The 18,319-nt window shown below is 40.0% G+C and overlaps 1 protein-coding gene across 3 annotated transcripts in view; it reads right to left on the bottom strand.

Annotated features, from left to right (window-relative positions):
• The window catches only part of RBMS1 (RNA binding motif single stranded interacting protein 1), a 212,709-nt gene that overhangs the window by 40,919 nt on the left and 153,471 nt on the right, over positions 1 to 18,319 (bottom strand). For all 3 annotated transcript variants that reach the window (XM_055307740.1, XM_055307741.1, XM_055307742.1), the window contains exon 3: positions 3,640 to 3,698. In XM_055307740.1, coding sequence (XP_055163715.1) covers positions 3,640 to 3,698 — 59 coding nt within the window. The remainder of the gene's footprint in view (positions 1 to 3,639; positions 3,699 to 18,319) is intronic.

Below are 18,319 nucleotides of genomic sequence, written 5' to 3'. Positions count from 1 at the left end.
AGAAAAAGAAGAGCTGGCTCAGGTAAAAGCAGAGAATGCTGCTCAACTGACACATCAGAAATTAGGTTAAACATATTTTGGGTGTTTCAGAAACCTGTAAGTTAATGCTAATATGCCTCCCTCTACGGGGGTACACACGCGCACAAACGCATGTGCACACTCCCTCTCCCTTTCTCTCTACTTATTTTATCACCACATACAGCTTAGCAGGCCATAAATGGATACCCAGCTACAATAAAATGATGTCACTCCCACTGATGGATAATTGAGTGTGCCCCCCCAATTTTGTTCTTGTCAATGAATTATAAGAAACAGAAAATCGCAATTTTGATGTAATTGCGGTTGAAATTATTTCCAGTCAGTTACTATTAGTATTCCTTCTGTTATTTTCTTATTAGGAAAAATCTATAATGGTTGCATTTTAGTTGTTTACATCCTTTTCTGGCCTTTTCTAACCATACAGCTGTATCATAAATATTTGGTGGAAACAAATATATAGGCATACAACCGTGCGCTCTTTTGTTTTCTCTATTATATTACTTTCTTTTTTTTTAAGATTTTATTTATTTATTCATGAGAGACACACACACACACACAGAGAGAGAGAGAGAAAGAGAGAGAGAGAGGCAGAGACACAGGCAGAGGGAGAAGGCTCCACGCAGGGAGCCCGATGTGGGACTCGATCCCGGGACTCCAGGATCACGCCCTGGGCCAAAGGCAGGTGCTAAACCGCTGAGCCACCCAGGGATCCCATTATATTGCTCTCAAGTAAATATAAGAATATATAAATTTGAGTTACAGGCTCTACAGGTTTCATTATATAAATATGTATAAAGATATTTTTGAAGGTGGGATTCACAAAGTAAAACTGCATCTTCTCACTGCATCCACAGGAGGACACTCCTCAGGTCTCAGGACCAGGAATAATAACAGCACTCCTGCTTCTTGGATTTTCCTCCACATTGTCATGACTAAACCACAGGGATAGCTATGTTTTTTATGTTTGCTTTTGGCCATTAGGAAGACAGGCCATTTCTGTAGTAACCTGAGGTGTCCTGCTCTTACTTCTATCTTGCCATTTTTCAGATTTATTCTCACCCATTTTAACTCCGCACGAGTGTATGTGCGTGTGTCATATTGCGTGCATGTGTTCTAGTCTTGTATGTAACTCCGTAAGCAATAATAAATTAATCAATCAGTGTCACAACTGAACTGCCATGTATACCAGTGTTAGAAAGCATTTAAATACCTTAAGTTGGCTGACACCTGACAAAAATTGAAATGCAGAAAAGCAAGTGACTTGCGAATTTTCAAATTTAATAACTAAGGTACATGTTATTCACAGCAATGTTTCCTTCAGTATAATTTTCTTTCTTGGATAGAGGCTCCACAATATGCTTCGTGACAAAAAATGTTCTGTGACCTCTAAGGTCTCTAATTTTCAGGAATAAAATTCTTTGATATGGTCAGCCCCCCAAAATTAGTATTTAACACAAGAACTTCCTGTTTACGTGAATACCCTATAATCTCATGCATTATCTATATTTATCCATCCATTCACCTATCTATCTTCTCAAGTTATCAATGACTAACATGTTGTCTTTACTATGAGGTATGCTGTGTTATTTCTTCTCATTTGTCTTAAAATTACTTTTGAGGAGCTCTCTCATTCTGCTTCCAGGATTTTACAAACCCATTTTGCTCACTTGGCCCCCTCACTCACCCACCCACCCACTCACCACATATGCTGACGCCTGTCTATTCCTGAGAGCCTCTGTGAGACGAAGAGCCCTTACAAGGTCCTATCGTCGCCCTCACACAAGGCAACATCTGCTGGGACTCACTTTAAGAGAGGGTCTCCAGGAGATGTGCTGTATGGAAAATCAGTTCTGAATTATTCCTTCCCTTATTTTGAAAGCCCCACAAATGTCTCCTCGTATCTTTGAACACTCTGCAACCTTTAAGGCTTTGTATTATAATATGTCTGATTTAGCAGGAGTAGTTTTTACTTACACCTTTTCTATATTGTGTTGGGCATTTTGTGGAATTTTAGTTTCTAGGGAAGAGGCTCTCATTGGAGCAGAGTGTATGACAGGGAGGAGTATTCAGTGCAGGGGTGTCGTGAGGAATTCAGCTAGGAGTCCTCCGAGTCCTCTTCCTCACTCAACTGGGGCAGGTTTGCTAATTTTTAACACACTGATCCGCTCTGTAAAATTCTTTTCTGCTGGGGGCGGGGTGGGAGGAAAGGTTGGGTAAAGCCATAAAACCACTTGTCCACTGTGATTTCTCTCTCAGTTTGAAACAAATGTTTGAGATCAGCTTCCTGTTTTATGCCTGCAAGAGTCCATTTTTCTTTATAAAACTGAGAGATTTTTTTTTGTGTGTGTGTCCCTGCTTTCCTGAATCATTTACAAATATGTGAAATAACACTAACCTTGGCAACTAAATAAAAACATTTCAGTCTACAATTTGACTCTCTCTCATTTAATTCATTTAAAATATTTATCGAGTCCCTCTCTACATAAAGCACTGCTTTATTCCCTGTCCCAAGGCAAAACTGTCTTAATGTACCACGTTGCTTAAACAGGGGCCTAGATATTGGCCACAATAGCTCCTTTAAATTTAGGAGCTTTGAAGAAGACACAAATACAATGAACCACTTCAAGTCTAGATTAAAGGAAATGGCTGGCTTCTAAGGCAAGGCCTTGCCATACGGTTCATTTACATTCTTTGCCTTTCTCAGACTGTGCTAAGCCAAAGCCATCACCACTACTTGAAAAAGTGGGGTCTAATTAATGAGGAGATTTGCCTTCTCTGCCTATTCCTGTCAACCTTATTTCAATTCATGGGGTCAGTAGTTAGACTCAAAGTCAGCTGACTCCATTCTTCCCCTTTCCTAGAAATCACATGCCCATTGTTAAGATGTTGGATCATTAAAAGTCAGAACCAGGGAGCATCAGTGATGCCTACAGTAGACGCCTCCTCTTCCAGCTCATGGAGCTGGATTAGCTCATCCTAATTACATGGAAAACTGAAGGTCAGTGCATCAAATTAATGCAGCAGCATATTTCAAAGGGGCGTATGACCTCCCCTCCGTATTACAATTTGGTCAGTGAAAATGGTTCTCTCCTCCCCGCTGCCAATATTGTCAACAGGCATTCAGCACAGAACAATTGGGAGTATTGAAACATGTAATTAAGTACTGCTTAAAACTACTCTATTCTAATTAATAGAGCCAATTTGCACAATATGTAATCTTTTCAGTTCTTTGGTACAGTCCAATGGTCTTCAGTAAGCAGCTCTAATCTCCTCAGGCTCAGGAAAGAAAAGCTATTTTCTAACTTTACTTCCCTTGTAAAGTAGGGGCTAAATGCCAACCGGTATCCTGCATGTTAGCTCCACTGGCGTCAGAGCTGCGATTCTGGCAAACTGTTAGCTGCTGTAGGGTTTTCAGCCAAAACTCGACCAGGGACAAATGTAAAGGGATATGCTGACATTGTGCAAGCAGAAACTGGGTGACATGGAAGACTTGGTTTTTCAGAAAATAGAAGTAGCGGTTTTGAAACCAAAGATCAGGTTTACAGTTCCATCATTTTCCTAAAGATAGGATTTAGTCAATTATTATCCAAGGGAATATACCTTTGCATTTGTTTGTTGTCTTATCCAAAATTGCCTTCGTGGAGACTATTTTCCCATATCTAAAAGATAAAAAGAATACAACAGGAGAAGTTAGAATCAAGGAACCCTATTAACCCCTAGGTCCAGAGAATACACATACTTTTCAAGTACCTGCAAACTTTAAAGTACAAAATTCTACACTTAGGGGACAGAAAATGTGAATTCTACACTCAAAACTAAGCTAAAAGAAAGGGGAATTGCTAGGCTTCCTATTTGAATCTTTGGATGACAGTCTGATGTTGAACTCTGAGGAATCAGGTACTTACCTGACAATCTTGGGACCAAAAAAAAAAAAAAAAAACAAAAAACAAACAACACACAACTTTTTTTTAAAAAAGGAATATGAGCTCTAGAAGAAGTTCCTACTAGTAACATTATAAGAATACAAAGCCAAGTGCAAGGCTACAAAATTATTAAAGTATTATGATCCACACAGTGTCTATAAACTGGTAAGAGAGGAAAAGCTGTCTGCATTGTATCTATTCATCTTGGTTGTACAGAAAGCCCTGCATGGCTCCAGATCATCACAGGAGGGTGTGTGCCTGTGCACGTACATGTTTAATAAGTCTGATAGTATATTTAGAACAGGTTTTTTTTTTAACCTAAAATTCTGAGGACTATGTAAATAAATACATGAAAACATATAATTAATACCTCTTTCAACTCAGTAATAATAGCTATACAGTACATACACTAATGTGTGTGTGCATGCGTGTGCAATGACATTAACAATTAAGAATATAAAACCATGAACCAGGGATTAAGCTTTAATTCTATGAGGATCTATATAAGTGTGTTTCAATTCCTTAAGGTACAACAGACGTTGGGTGAAGAAAGGAAAAAAAATCCAGAATATTAAACTTAAAGCACTACTACTAAGTGTCAGTACAGCTTAAATACACGTCCTAGTCCCTACACCCTTTCACAGTGACCACACCACAATGTGAAGCACTGCTATCTATGTTTGTCTTCAAAAAATTAGGAAAAAAACCTAAAAAAACCCCAGTTTTTAAAAATCATTGGGACTTTGAGAAATGCACATAACTTATATCACATATCTGCGACCTATGTCCTCATTTATACAATTTCCCAATTTTACTTTCCTACGTATTATTTTAAATTTCATGTTTTCTTTAATATTACTTTCTCATGATTGATCTTGAGGGCTAAAGAACTCTTAAAAGTTTAAGAAATGAAACATTTGTGCAGCATTTTAAACCATTTTGAAGACTGTAGGTTTCTGGTTTATGCGTTGAGCAAGCCGAAATATATTTATCTAGAAGAAACAAATGGCTTGAACCACCTCTTTCCCCCCTGTTAATTTTCACTCTGTATAATCACGTAATCAGGCGATCACTAACCAGGCATGAAAGTAAAGATAATTTAAGGTTCAAATGACAATTATATCCAAGAGGCATAATGCTGCACAAACACCTTCAATTCCCTGTAAGATTCAAGTATTTATAACAACATTAACACAGGCCACTATGCTTACCCAAGTAAAGGGTAGTGATTTTTGAAAATCTGAAAACCAGAGAAATTAGTGATTTAAAGACCACCTTTTTTAGGACGCATTTCTCTATGTAGTTATTTACAGGCTTGGTATTTACCAGCACTCTCTCCTCTGCAAAAGTACTGGCTGAAAATGCTTTTCGACTGCATTCCTGTGTCATACCTTTCCCAAAGTACAGAAGAAAGTTAGTATGACTCCAATTTAGGATAAGGGGATTGAGAGTCACAGAGATTAAGAGCCTTGGCTTGAGGTCACGGAGTTCAGCATCTTTTGTAAACCTAATAGAAGAAAGGAAACTTAGGGAAGGTCAGGGGCTGGCCTTCTACCCTTTTGGTCTTGCTCACCACACTAATGATGGGAGAGGAAGGCAGATGTGGGAAGCAGGAAGAGAGGAAGGGCTCCTGGTAGCACTGGTATGCATTCCGTGCCACTGTCCTCGGGTTTCTGTTCTCTCTGGTCTCTCCGCTGCTTTGACATTACTCCTCACCTCCACGCCTACGTAACCCACGCCACCTCCGCTCTGAACTTGCTCCCCAGATCTCATTATAGCTTTTTGGGCACTCTTTCCTGGCTTCTTTGCCCAGTCAGCCTCCTCTTCTCCCTCCTTCAAGTACTCTGTCTCAACCCTTCCTTTTCCTAGGACATCTGTCCAGTGCTATGGGGTTATTTAAAGCATCTTCTCCGATGGTGCCTGTTTCTCCTTCCTTCCTTTTTTTTTTTTTTTTTTTAATTTTTATTTACTTATGATAGTCACACAGAGAGAGAGGCAGAGACATAGGCAGAGGGAGAAGCAGGCTCCATGCACCGGGAGCCTGACGTGGGATTCGATCCCGGGTCTCCAGGATCGGGCCCTGGGCCAAAGGCAGGCGCCAAGCCGCTGCGCCACCCAGGGATCCCTGTTTCTCCTTCCTGAGTTGGTTTTGTTGCTTTGTTATTCCCCCTTCCCCACCAAACTTCAGTTTTTGTCTCTTTCCAACTTAAATATCTTTGTATGTTATTAAGGTACTCAAATATCTCATTCTATGTCACCGCATGCCCACTACTTTCTAAATCCCACCCCCACAGAACCCCAAACGCATCATCACCACCTTTTCTTCCTTCAGGAGCAGTGTTCACTCCTGACCCCTCACCTGGCTGGAGGGGCTCAAGACACCATCAGCTACCTCTTCTGGGCAGTCTCTGCCATGGTTCTAACGTTCACCCTTCCCCTTCACTATGTTTAGATCCAAGCAAAAGCTACATACTAGTTCTTGCCTCGTCTCCAGCTTCTGGTGCTCCCAACCCTGTGTGATGCTTTAATTTACCTTAACCATCACTTTAAACACGTCTCTCCTCCCATCATTATTCCATTCTACCCATGCTTGAACTTGAAGAACTTGTTCAAACATTATCTCTTCTATGAAACCATCCCTAATCTCCTCATCCAAATCCATTGTGATTTTATAAGAGACCAAAAAAGGGATTACATTTACTCAGTTCCTACTTATGGTCTAGGCACTGTGCCAGGGACTTTGTATGCATGATCTTATTTAATTAACTTTGCAACAATTTTAGGAGGTAGGTGCTATTATTCCCATTTTTGCAAACGGGAAAGTGAAAGCTCATATAAATTGTAAGCCTAAGATCTCTCCTAAAACCCTAAAGCTTACACCATTCTGTTTAAGTTCTCCCTGCAATTTATTCATGAAATAATTCTGAGAAACAATGTTTCCTTTATACACTGAGGGTATGAAAGGGAAAGAACCAAGTGGGAGACCTCTTCTTAACAAGGTAGGGGAGTAGACTGACTTTTCAAGCCAAAGCAAAGGGTTTGTTTGTGTTAAACACAAGACATAAACATGTGGTTCCTGGCTGAAAGAGGTCTGGGGGGGTGCGTGGGAGAAGAGAGATTTCTGAAATTTATCAGTTTTACTTTCTATTGCGGTTTTCATCATGATTTGTGGGTTAAACCTGAAAGACCGTGACTTCTCAGGCAGAAAGCAGTTTCCACTCACTCTGTGGAGCTCTTCTGTATCGGCCTCCCTGTCCTCCAGTGGGTCAGGAGGATGCCTATAAAGAGATAGCTGAGGGGGACTGAAGGGCTTACCTCTCGTCAACGTCCTTGTTTCTGGGCTGTCTACTCAGTGACCCCTCCCATAGCACCAGAGGTTTATTATTAAAATAACTGAACTGGGGTGCCTAGGTGGTTCAGTCAATTAAGAGGCTGCCTTTGGCTCAGGTCATGATCTCAGGTCCTGGGACTGAGCGCAGCAGCTTCGGGTTCTCTGTTCAGCAGGGAGTCTGCTTCTCACTCACTCTGCCTCTCTCTATCTCCGGCTTGTGCTCTCTCTAGCTCTCTCTCTCAAATAAATAAATAAAATCTTTAAGAAAAAATAACTGAACTGGAAGATGTCCTACTTTCAATCCCTCAGGCCTTGGCTATGGTAGCTTCTCAGTGGGGGTTTCGGTCACCATGTGTGGGAGTGGAGTAAAGAATAAGCAGTTCTGATGACACAAGAAAAGATCTACAACATGGAGAGGAGCTGTCTATCAAATGGCACCTCAAGGAACAGGCAAAGACGCAGCAGCCTTCAGAGCAGTCACCATTTCCCACTACTAGTTCTATTTATAGTAAGATTTGATATAATATGGAGCAAGGGGGTGGAAGGTAGGGGGCATCACAGATGAGTAACATTTAGTCTGGTTCTACTGTTGATCATCAGTACCTGCAAGAGTAACAGACATCTGAGTAAAAATTCATAAAGCAAAACCAGATACTCATCACCCCTTATTCCAATATGCAGTTTAATTTGTTCTAAATAATCATTAAGTAACAGGGGCATGGTTGGGAAAAACAGGCCTCCTAATGACAGAATTTACACTCTACCAACACCAAAGAGAAGAGAGCAAGCCATAGAATTTTATGGGAAAAAATGTGAGTATGAAGATTCCTTGGGTTTTCCAGCTTCAAAGTTAACAAGGTTCAGACCATAGGCCTGGCTGCCCAGAATACAATATTCTTTGCTAAGATAGATAATCCACTCCAGACGAAGCAAAAGGATAAAGAGTAATTAAGAGATGTGACTACAGAATCACTAGAATTTCAAAGGGAGAGGATAACAAAGTCTCACATTTAACTACTGGCCCAAGTGAACTTGCCTGATAAAACCTTCTGCTTAGAATCTAACAAAATTTCTTCTGTTTATATCATAGTTTTATTCATTTCTCCCCCATTTCCACTTAGATTTCTTTCATCTTCTGAAATATAAAATCTAAGTAAATTTTAGTCTGTATGTAGTAAATAAAACTTAATTTTCTTCCCCAGTCCCATCACATCATCCCTCTTAAACTCTACCTTATTAATTTACCTTAATTACAAAAGAGATGTGCACTTGTAATTAGAAGACAAAGAAAAGTAAGTTGAAATATTAAAATCACCTGAAATTTCGGATATGAATGTTAAGACACGATGGTGCCTATCCTTAGACTTTGTCAATGTGCACAAGCACACACTGAACACACACGTGTGCAACCTATGTATGTGCATGCAGAAGCGCGCATGCGTGCACACACATGCATATGCTCCTGTACCAGCCAACTTAAGAGCTTTTGACCATTCCCACTTAGAAGCCCAGGCTCTGGAAAGTGAAGTCCAATCCACCCACCACCAACAGATGGCGACAATGGTTGATAAGTTATTTTAACATTGGTCATTCCAGTAGTAAATTCATTTAAGGCACCATGGGATAATTTGCAGTGTTTGTGTTAGTTTTGAAAGATTTTATGAACATTTTTAAACCTGAAAAAGCAACGTGTGTGTGGAAAACAACAGTAAGAAAAAGTATATACTTACGATGTAAACAAAAAAAAAGATTTTACGTTTGACAGAGGGCAGGATATTGCTCATGCATATAGGATGACTGGTTTTGTTTGTTTTAATTGCTGAGCTGCCTGTGAAGGACAACTAGGGCCTCATGACATGTCCTCTGAGATTTTGTGCTTGTGCAGAGGACAATCATCAGCAAGAAGCAAGGAGGAGGGACAGGGAACTGAAATGACTTCTGGATATATCAATACTGGATGATATGAGCTAGTGAGTTAATTCAGGAGAATAATAAAAGTAATAGCTTACATCTATATAGCTTTTATTTTATGCCAGGCCCTATTCTAAGTGATTTATGTCAATTATTTTCATTGTAATCACCACCTTTGGAGTAGGTAAGATATTATTCCCACTTTGGAGATGTGAAACATGGTGGTGGTGGTGGGGAGGATCTAGTAAAGGTTGCACAGCCAGTAAGTGGCAAAGATGGGAGGCAGGAAGTCTGCTTTGGACAACCGTGCTGATAGCTGCAGAAAGTGGTGACCAACCACAGGCTCAAAGCAATTGCTACTAGAATCTGCACGCGCCAAGTGAGTGAGGGGATGAGAGCAGACTCTATCTGCAAAGGTCTCCAGGACAGATGCTAATAACATCCAGAAGGGAGTTAGTGAACTTCTTGGGTAGAGACAACATGGTTCTATTTGGAAATAGATGTCCAAAAGAGCATGCATATGTATAATATATACATACATAATCTATATAAATATATAATTAAGTGGGGAGGAGGCACGACTGGCTTTAAAGCTTAAAAGGAGGAACTCATGTATTAGGTGGGAATGGATTTGAGGACTGTAAGCCAAAACTCCTCATTATTTTGGACTTGTGGGGAAAAGAAAAAAATGCACACACAAGCACACACATACACACACAGATGACACTGTGTATGCCATCATCCATCTTGCTCCTTTTGCTGCTTTACTTTTTCAGTGGTCTCCTAGGAGAAGAAAGTATTAAATTGCACTCATTTTGCTAATAGAAAAGTTTGCTGGAGAACAAAATGAAAAAATAGGAGTCACTTGTCCCTGTTATTCCGAATCCTCACAACTCTGAATAATTCACCTGGGCTGGCTTTCTTTCTTTACTTGGTATAGAAAAGTGGTAGGTATTTGAAGATAAGACACACACACGTGACATTTTAAAATTAGGCAATCAATATCAAACTTTGTAAGACTTTTACCTGGCTAGCACAGAAGTTTTTAAATGTTTCTCTAAGACTCTTCTAAGATATAAAAATATGAAAGGTATAGAAAGTTACTCCACATTTTAGCTGTTTTCAGCTTAACTCCTAGCATTCGTTAACAGTCTGTTCCTTCTACTTGTGTGCTGTAGCTGGGTGTGCCCTTGTGAAGAAATGATTTCTGGTACATGGGATAGAATGGAAAGGCTCCTCTAATGCAGCTGAAATTAGAGCTGAGGTTTGAAGGAGGCAAAATGCTTGGCAGGAAAAGCTGCTACAGCCCTTAAGGTCAAGAACAAATCTAGGGGGAAGGTGAATGGAGCAAAGGAAAGACAAGTTAACAGTTGAGAAGGAGATCAGACCAAGAAATCAAAGCACAAATATTTACAGCATGTCTTTGGCACGCCCTTCACCACACCAGGCCTAAGAAAAACATACATGATGTCATTCCTGTCATCAAAGGAGGGGGAGAGATAATCTTTGGGGGGGAATGTAAAGAATTTTTAATCTTAAAAAATAAGAATACTGAGGCCTGACCTGATGAATGCTAAATAAAGGAGACATAAGCATAGGATGAAGGTCAAGTTCACCAGGACAGACAGAAATTAGGTGGGCTATGGAGGACAATAAACAGAAAGACCTGTCTCACACAACCTGTGTTGGGGAATAAAGGAAGTTGAGTTTGAAAAAGTCTGATAGGGTGTTGAGTTCCAGGAAAAGGAGTCCGGGAACAGAACGTGGCTGGAGGTTTTGCAACTGCACACAGTGATATGATGAAAACAAGATTTTGGCAACATTAATGAGAACCTTACAGCTAGGAGTAGCAGAGAGAGAGGGGCCACATTTTATTTTACTGGATTTATTTATTTTTTGCTCTTGGTACTCAAGCAGTAATAGTCAAGTTCAAGAAATTAAAACGGAGGGAAGAGGACAGTTAGGAGATGCCTGGGAAAGTTCTCAAGGACAGAAAAGTTTGAAGACAGAGGACTTCTTAGAATTAGCCTTAAATGCTTAACTTGGCATCTGAGAAAAAACATCCATGGTGTTGGAGCTATGGAAAGCCAGTGGCTTACCCCTGTGAATGCAGAGAAGATGGAGAAAAGGAGCCACGCCAGCTCCCTTTCCTGCAGGGAGTTTCAGCCCCAGTCCCAGACCTAGAGCCTGAGGATGAGAGATGATTTAGCAGAAGCTTAGGCCATGCTCAAGGAGTCTATCCTGCCCACTGGACTGGTTCTCCCACAGCATGTAAACTGATGGAGAATAAATTACAGAATCTTTGGGACAATGCATCACACTTTTCAAGAGAAAAGAGGTACTTCAACATATCTGATTTTTCATAACACTGGGATTTTAAGATAAACACACCCTTTCAAACTACAAATAAAATCAGTCATTTGCACCCAGATTTTGAGATTTATATCCTCTTCTGACTAAATTTAGAGCCATGCTTGCTAATCTGCCCTCTCAACATTCCTGGGTGGCACAGCTAATCTATTATAATTGCTACACAAAAGTAACAATTGATGCTATTTATTGCATATATAGCTTGAACTAAATAATTCATAGAGAATGAACATAAAACTACCTCATTAGAAATGGCTAAGATGCATTTTTGCCCATATTCTATGAAAAAATTATACCTCTCTTCTAAATAAAAAGCACAAAATAAAGCATTTGATTTATTACACAGATTTGCTATTACAGTTTAGTATCGAGTCTATTATGATGTGCAATCGAGGTAAAGTAGCTTTACACTATTTTATGGTCTTTTAAGAGCACATAGCACACAAAGAGCCATTTACATTATCTTATGACAATGTTTTTTGCCACAAGTCACTGTACTACAGCACTTAGGGATGCAGTCACAGATGGCCAGACCCAGATTAGTGATCCCAAGTACTAATAAGTCAGAGGAAAATAATACTCGCTGAAATTGGAACCCAGAATTTTGCAAGCAAAACGTAGATTGTCTATCATAAAAAAGAATCCCTAAAAGTCACGAACAGTGATTAATGTCTAACTTTTAAAACAAAGGTACCTTGATTATAGAAAGTGGTGTCTTATTTCTGAATTGAATTTATGAACTGAGAAGTGATAGAGCAATTTTAAAATTCTCTTCTTTCCCCACCAAAACTGTTATTTTCTTCTCTTTGACAATCTCACCTTCATGTTTACATAGCATTTCACTTTACCTGTGTCATAAGGAAGACAATGTTATACTAGCAAGAAGACAGAGTTGCAACCAGAGAGGCCTATGCTCAAGCACTCCTTTGGCCAATGACCAGCTCTGCAACTCTGGTATAGTAGTTGTCTGGCCTTGATATCTCCACTCATGAAGTGACATGACAATGCCTAACCTCACAGGATCACTGTCAAGGGGCTGGCACACTGTTCGACACATAACAGATACTCAGTAACTAATAAATGTTATCGTTTTCTCCCAAGCCCTCCAAATCATGATACTCCTAATTCTTACCACTTGAGAGCACTAAGCTAAACTATCTCTTTACCTTAATTTTGACAAGGTCCTAAGGTGTAGACCTACCATTTTTATGGTTACTTTTCAGCCCGGTTATTTGCATAATGTAACCACTCAATATACAATTGGCTGAATGAATGAAATATAAACACGTAATATTTTTTCCCCCTTGCAATGTTTGGTGTGGGGATTTGAGGGAGGTTGGCAGTAGTAGGGAGAAGGGAAATACTACATTTTGCCTTGGAAAATGAACATGGCCTTGTATTTTATCCCAATTTGGCTTATAAAAACACCAAGGAGGGAACCCAGGTAATTTAACAGTTTAACATGGAAGTAAAAAATTAGTACCAGAAAGAAAACTGTAAAAGATTAGGGAGGAAAACCCCAAAAACCTAACACAATTTTTGTTCTTAGACTGTTCAGCATGTATCTCTAAATCTGTTGCTCTTTTTTTTTCTGTTGCTCTTTTTAAAAAAAAATCAAAAGTAGAAATCTTTTAAACACACACACACACAATGTACCAAACAAGTACGTTAGAGTCTATAGAAACTGAGTGCATTAAACTCCAACACTGAAAACCATTAATGACTGCTTCATTCAAAATTAGAACAGCGTGACAGAGAGTAAAAGTAAACATGCTCTCTGAAGCAAAACAGAGTTATCTGAAACTATTAAAACAGAGTGCACAAGTTACCTAGAAATTTCTTTTGATTCTGACACACGCAAAAAAAAGGCAAGAGTCAAATTGGACATTTCCTAGAATGAACACTAATATTGGCTTTGATCCAAAACACAGCACCAGTGTATTGATTTTCATATGTAGTCAGTCCCTCCTTCTCTAAGGTAATAAATCCTGACTGCCCCATGACCTTGAAAAGCCAGTCTGAGGAACAGACTGAAAAGGAAAATGGTATCTCTTTTACTCATTTTAGTTCTCAGAAATCTGTGGATACAATATAAGTGCATCACTAGTAAAAAAAAAAAAAAAACAAACAAAAAAAAAACAAATGATAATACTACTACTCTTGGACAATATAAGCAAGAGAATGCTAACATAGCCTGCCAGCACAGTTGATGTTTCTAAACTTAGATATTTCATTCAAGTGTCACTTGTGACCAAGGTCAGAGCTCTAAGAGTGGATCTGATGGAAAAGGCACATTGGTTTCTCCCACACTGGTTTTCCTACTGGTTTGCTTCTGAACAAGACTGTCCTGAGATCCTACAGATGAAGATAAGCAATCATTCCAGAGACAGAGTAGTATGGTTCTCAAAGTTTATAATCTCAAAATTTAAGAAAATCAAAGGGGGATCATCTGTATGTGAAAGAATGGAGCTAAAGAGAACCGAATGCTGTAAGTTATTTTAGTATCAGTTTCACAAAATTACCATATCCCCAAACGAAGGTAATATACCCTCACTCTCAAGAGAGCTGGAATTCACTGCATTTTCTAGAAGATGTTCTTTCTCATTCTCCTTTGCAAACAAGGGGGCTGTGAATGAAGACTGGAACTGTTTACATCACTTCATAAGAATTTTCCAATCTTGGTTGTTTTGAGAAATCTTGCACAAAGGGAGAGGTGCTAATGGAAAGGGAAAATGTCATTCACATTCTCTAAAAGAACAAAAAAACTAGATTCAAGAAATGAAGGCTAATGCTTATCCGAAGCAAAATTCCAGAGTGGATTAGTAAACAGGTTAGAGCGACTCGTGAAAAGAACAAGTGCCAGGAAAATCCTAGAGCAAGTCATGCACATTAACGTTTTGTTCTTTCTATTTTGGGGGGTGCCAAGAAAGATAGGGCTACTTGGGAATGCTACACAGTATATTTTGATTTGAGCTAAATGCAAGTCATTATTTGCTCATGGACTACATGAGGACATCTGGGAAGAGAAATTCAGTTTGCATGAGTGGGTAGCTCGTTAAACAAGTGTCTGAGCTGACGTCTGTTGGTCAATGATCACAGCACTTAGGGAAGTGCTAGTGTTGTGCCACAAAACTCTGTTCTTAGTGGCACTTTTTCAGTACTTAAACAACTGCACAAATCAGGTACCTAACAGCACACATATTATACATGTACATGTTCCAAAACTGGAAGGCAGGGCGAGGGGGGCTGTGGTTGTAAGATGTCAAAATTTGTATTATGAAATTGTTTCAGGGGCGCCTGTGTGGCTCATTTGAGTGAGCATCCACCTTCAGCTCAGGTCATGAGACTGCAGAATTCCAGGATCTCCAGGATCCAGCTCTGCATCACAGTCCCTGCTCAGTGGGGAGTCTGCTTCTTTCTCTCCCTCTGATCACCACTCCCATCCCCCCCCCCCCCCCCCCCGCCCAGTCCCTGCCATGTTGTCTCTCACTCAAATAAAATCTAAAAGAAAGAGAAAGAGAGAAAGAGAGAAGAAAGAAAGAAAGAAAGAAAAGAAAGAAAGAAAGAAAGAAAGAAAGAAAGAAAGAAAGAAAGAAAGAAAGAGAAACTGTTTCAGTAGGCTAGAATGAATTCTTGGCAAAGCCAATACTATAATATTTAACAGGGAAAAGTAAGTCATATTTAAGTTCCAAGGGGGGGAAAATCAACTGTAGAAATTTAGGTAAAGTTTCAGCTTATTCACATGAAAATATCCTTTTTTTTTTAATTAGGAACAAATTCAAGTTCTCTGAATAAAACAGACTTAGGTTGCACTAAGAAAAATATATGATCTGATCATAGTAAGAAATTATGGTTTTGGGCCTCTTTGATTGCCATTCCCCAGCAACTACCATTATGGGTTGAACTGTGTCCCTCCAAAAGATGTCAAAGTCCTAAACTCCAGTACCTGTGAATGTGCTCTTATTTGGAAACAAGGTTTTTGCAGATATAATTAAGTCAAGAGGAAGTCATTATTAGGGCAGGCCCTCATCCAATGTGACAGGTGTCTACATCTACATCTACAGACACAGAAAGGATGCTGTATGGTGACGTGAGGGACACAGCTACAAGCCAGGAACACTAAGGTTTGGTGGCAAGCCACCAGAAGCTAGGAAGAGGCAGGGAGGGAATCTTCCCTACAGGTTTCAGAGAGACCATAGCTCTGCTGACACCTTAATTTTGGACTTTTAGCTTCTAAATCTGAAATAATAATTTTGTTATTATCAGCCACCCAAGGGGCACCTGGGTAGCTCACTCAGTGGAACATGCAGCTCCCAGTTTGAGCTCAGGTCACGGGACGGAGCCCCCACAAGGGTCTCTGTGCTTGGTGGGGAGTCTGCCTGAGGTTCTCCCTCTTATTCTCCCTTTGCCCCTCCCCCAACTCCTGGTCTCATGCGCACGCTCTCTAATAAATAAATCTTAAAAAAAAAAAAAAAAAAAAAGGCCACCCAGTTTGTGGTCCTTTTGTAACAGCAGCCCAAGCAAACTCCTAGAACTCCAGCTTGCCTATCCCTATACAAGTCCCTGTGCCTGCTCTGCTCCATCTCAAGTTCCTGACCCTTAAGATATTACTTCGCTTGGGACATTCAGTGTCGTTCTCCAAGACTCAGTTTAATGGTGCTCTCCAGCAGCAAGCCTCTCTGACCTTCCTCAGGAAGCTGATGCTGCGTCTGCACTGCGTCCACGGCAGTGTGCCCTTATTGCGTCTCGGAGTGGCAGTCAGCACACTGCTGCATCATCTGTGTCCCCATTAGATGTGTGCCTCTGGGACTGCTTTCCTTTCCAGGCCCCAGAATTGTCAAGAGTCAAAATTCAGGAGAAAGGAGTAGGGAAATAAATAAACGAGTAAAAATGCGTGCTTTCATTGAGTGCTTTCTCCACTGAACGTATTTGTTCTAAACATCTCCTTTTACCTAGTCTGAGCACTTTCAGAGTGAGAGCACTGTAGACAAATGTCCAGAAATCACATCTTCCAAGGCAGGAATAGCGGAAGGCCTTACAGATGCTTACCGGGAAAGGGAAACTATATATAAAGAAGGCCTTTCTAAAAATGAATGTGGAGAGCCTGCCACCACTGGCAGTGTTTAAGCAGAGCTAGGGGACAGCCTGGGTCAGGGATGCTGTTGCAAAGGAAGATTTCACAAAAACCGATGTAGGAAGAGACGATCACCAGCGGTAAATAGAAAAATAAATGCAGTGAGTTTTTGCAAAATTAAATGTATTCTAAAATTATGTACTTCTCACATTTTTAGTTTTAAATTGGCCTTTTTTATGAAATAGTAATGAAAAGTGGTGGTTGTTTCAGTTTGTGTCCATTTTGACAAAATAAAATCTTAACTCTATACTGGATCTCTAATTCTAATTATTATTGTTTAGTATATTGGCCCTTAAAATCCAAAAATGTAGGGAACCACTAAAACATGGTGGGTTGGTGAGTGGGAGGTTGGTATCCCTGCTTTGAAAAGGGAATCAGTCTGGATGACTCATAAGATTAATGTCAATAAAGGACATCTGGGTGGCTCGGTCGGTTAAGCATCTGCCTCTGGCTCAGGTCATGATCCCAGGGTTCTGGGTCAAGCTCCCTGCTCAGTGGGGAGTCTGCTTCTCCCTCTCCCTCTGCCCCTCCCCTCACCCTGCTCTTGCTTGCTTTTTCTCTCAAATAACTAAATAACTAAAAGTTTAAAAAAAGATAAATGTCAGTAAGAATAATGGTATGTGGATAGAATTGTTGGGTAAAAGAATAATGGCAAAAACATCTTTTAAAAACCTCACACTTCACAGCATTCCATTTATTTTAAGTTATAAACTGGGGCAAAAAGTGCCCAATAAAATTCTGTAAAATTGTGCATGAATTGACTATGCCCTCAATAAAAACATACCTGAGGAAAAAATGAGACAACAGGGAGAAAGGCTGGGGTTAGCTTCCCTCCCTCCAGTTCTCTCCAGGACTCAGCTGAAATGAGTGCCATTACCAGCAATGATGCCTCCTAGTAGTTCCTGAACTATCCTGCTGAATCAGCAGAGCACAACCCTCAGCTTCCCTGACTTCCTGCTCCAGGCAGGGCTCACTTAACCTTGAATGTGTAAACCATCAAGGTCAAACAGGTCCCCAATATAAATGCTGTATTTTACACTTTATCTTTAGAAAGGCCCTATACAATCTGCAAGGAGGGGATGCTCAAAAGAGAGCCCAGATCCTAATGATATTAGAAACTCACCGATAACAGGGTGTTGAAGGTGTTGAAGGAAGTAACCAGGAAGCCTCACTACATAACGCAGTGTCATATATATAAACACACACTCACACACACACACACAGTTCTTATTAGGTGAATGTAAAGTTCATTCTTCCCAGAAGCAATCCCAGGCCCTTGTGGGTGGAGATGGGGGTGGAGGTAGGATAGGTAGTGGGTTTTCTCTGAGCTTGAGTCGAAAGTGAAAAGTAAGGATATGACATAATTATCTCTCCTGTGTTTATATGAAAAATACATATTACATATAATCCACATATGAGCCTAATACTATTAATTCCCACCCACTTGTAAGGAACATGGGATCTGTTTTAGAATGTAGGTAAAATAAAATACCAAGTCTTAAGTAAAAGTTAAATAACCGTTCTTACTACCTAACTATTCAGAGCTCAGCTTATCAAAATATTTGTTTTTCTTTTACCTGGGTCAGGCCCCACCAGGCCAGTGCCCATTCC

This window comes from Nyctereutes procyonoides, unplaced genomic scaffold (genome assembly GCF_905146905.1).
Source record: "Nyctereutes procyonoides isolate TBG_1078 unplaced genomic scaffold, NYPRO_anot_genome, whole genome shotgun sequence".
Taxonomy (NCBI): Eukaryota; Metazoa; Chordata; class Mammalia; order Carnivora; family Canidae; genus Nyctereutes; species Nyctereutes procyonoides.
Note: the sequence above shows the minus strand (reverse complement) of the source record. Positions and strands in the feature narration are given on the sequence as shown.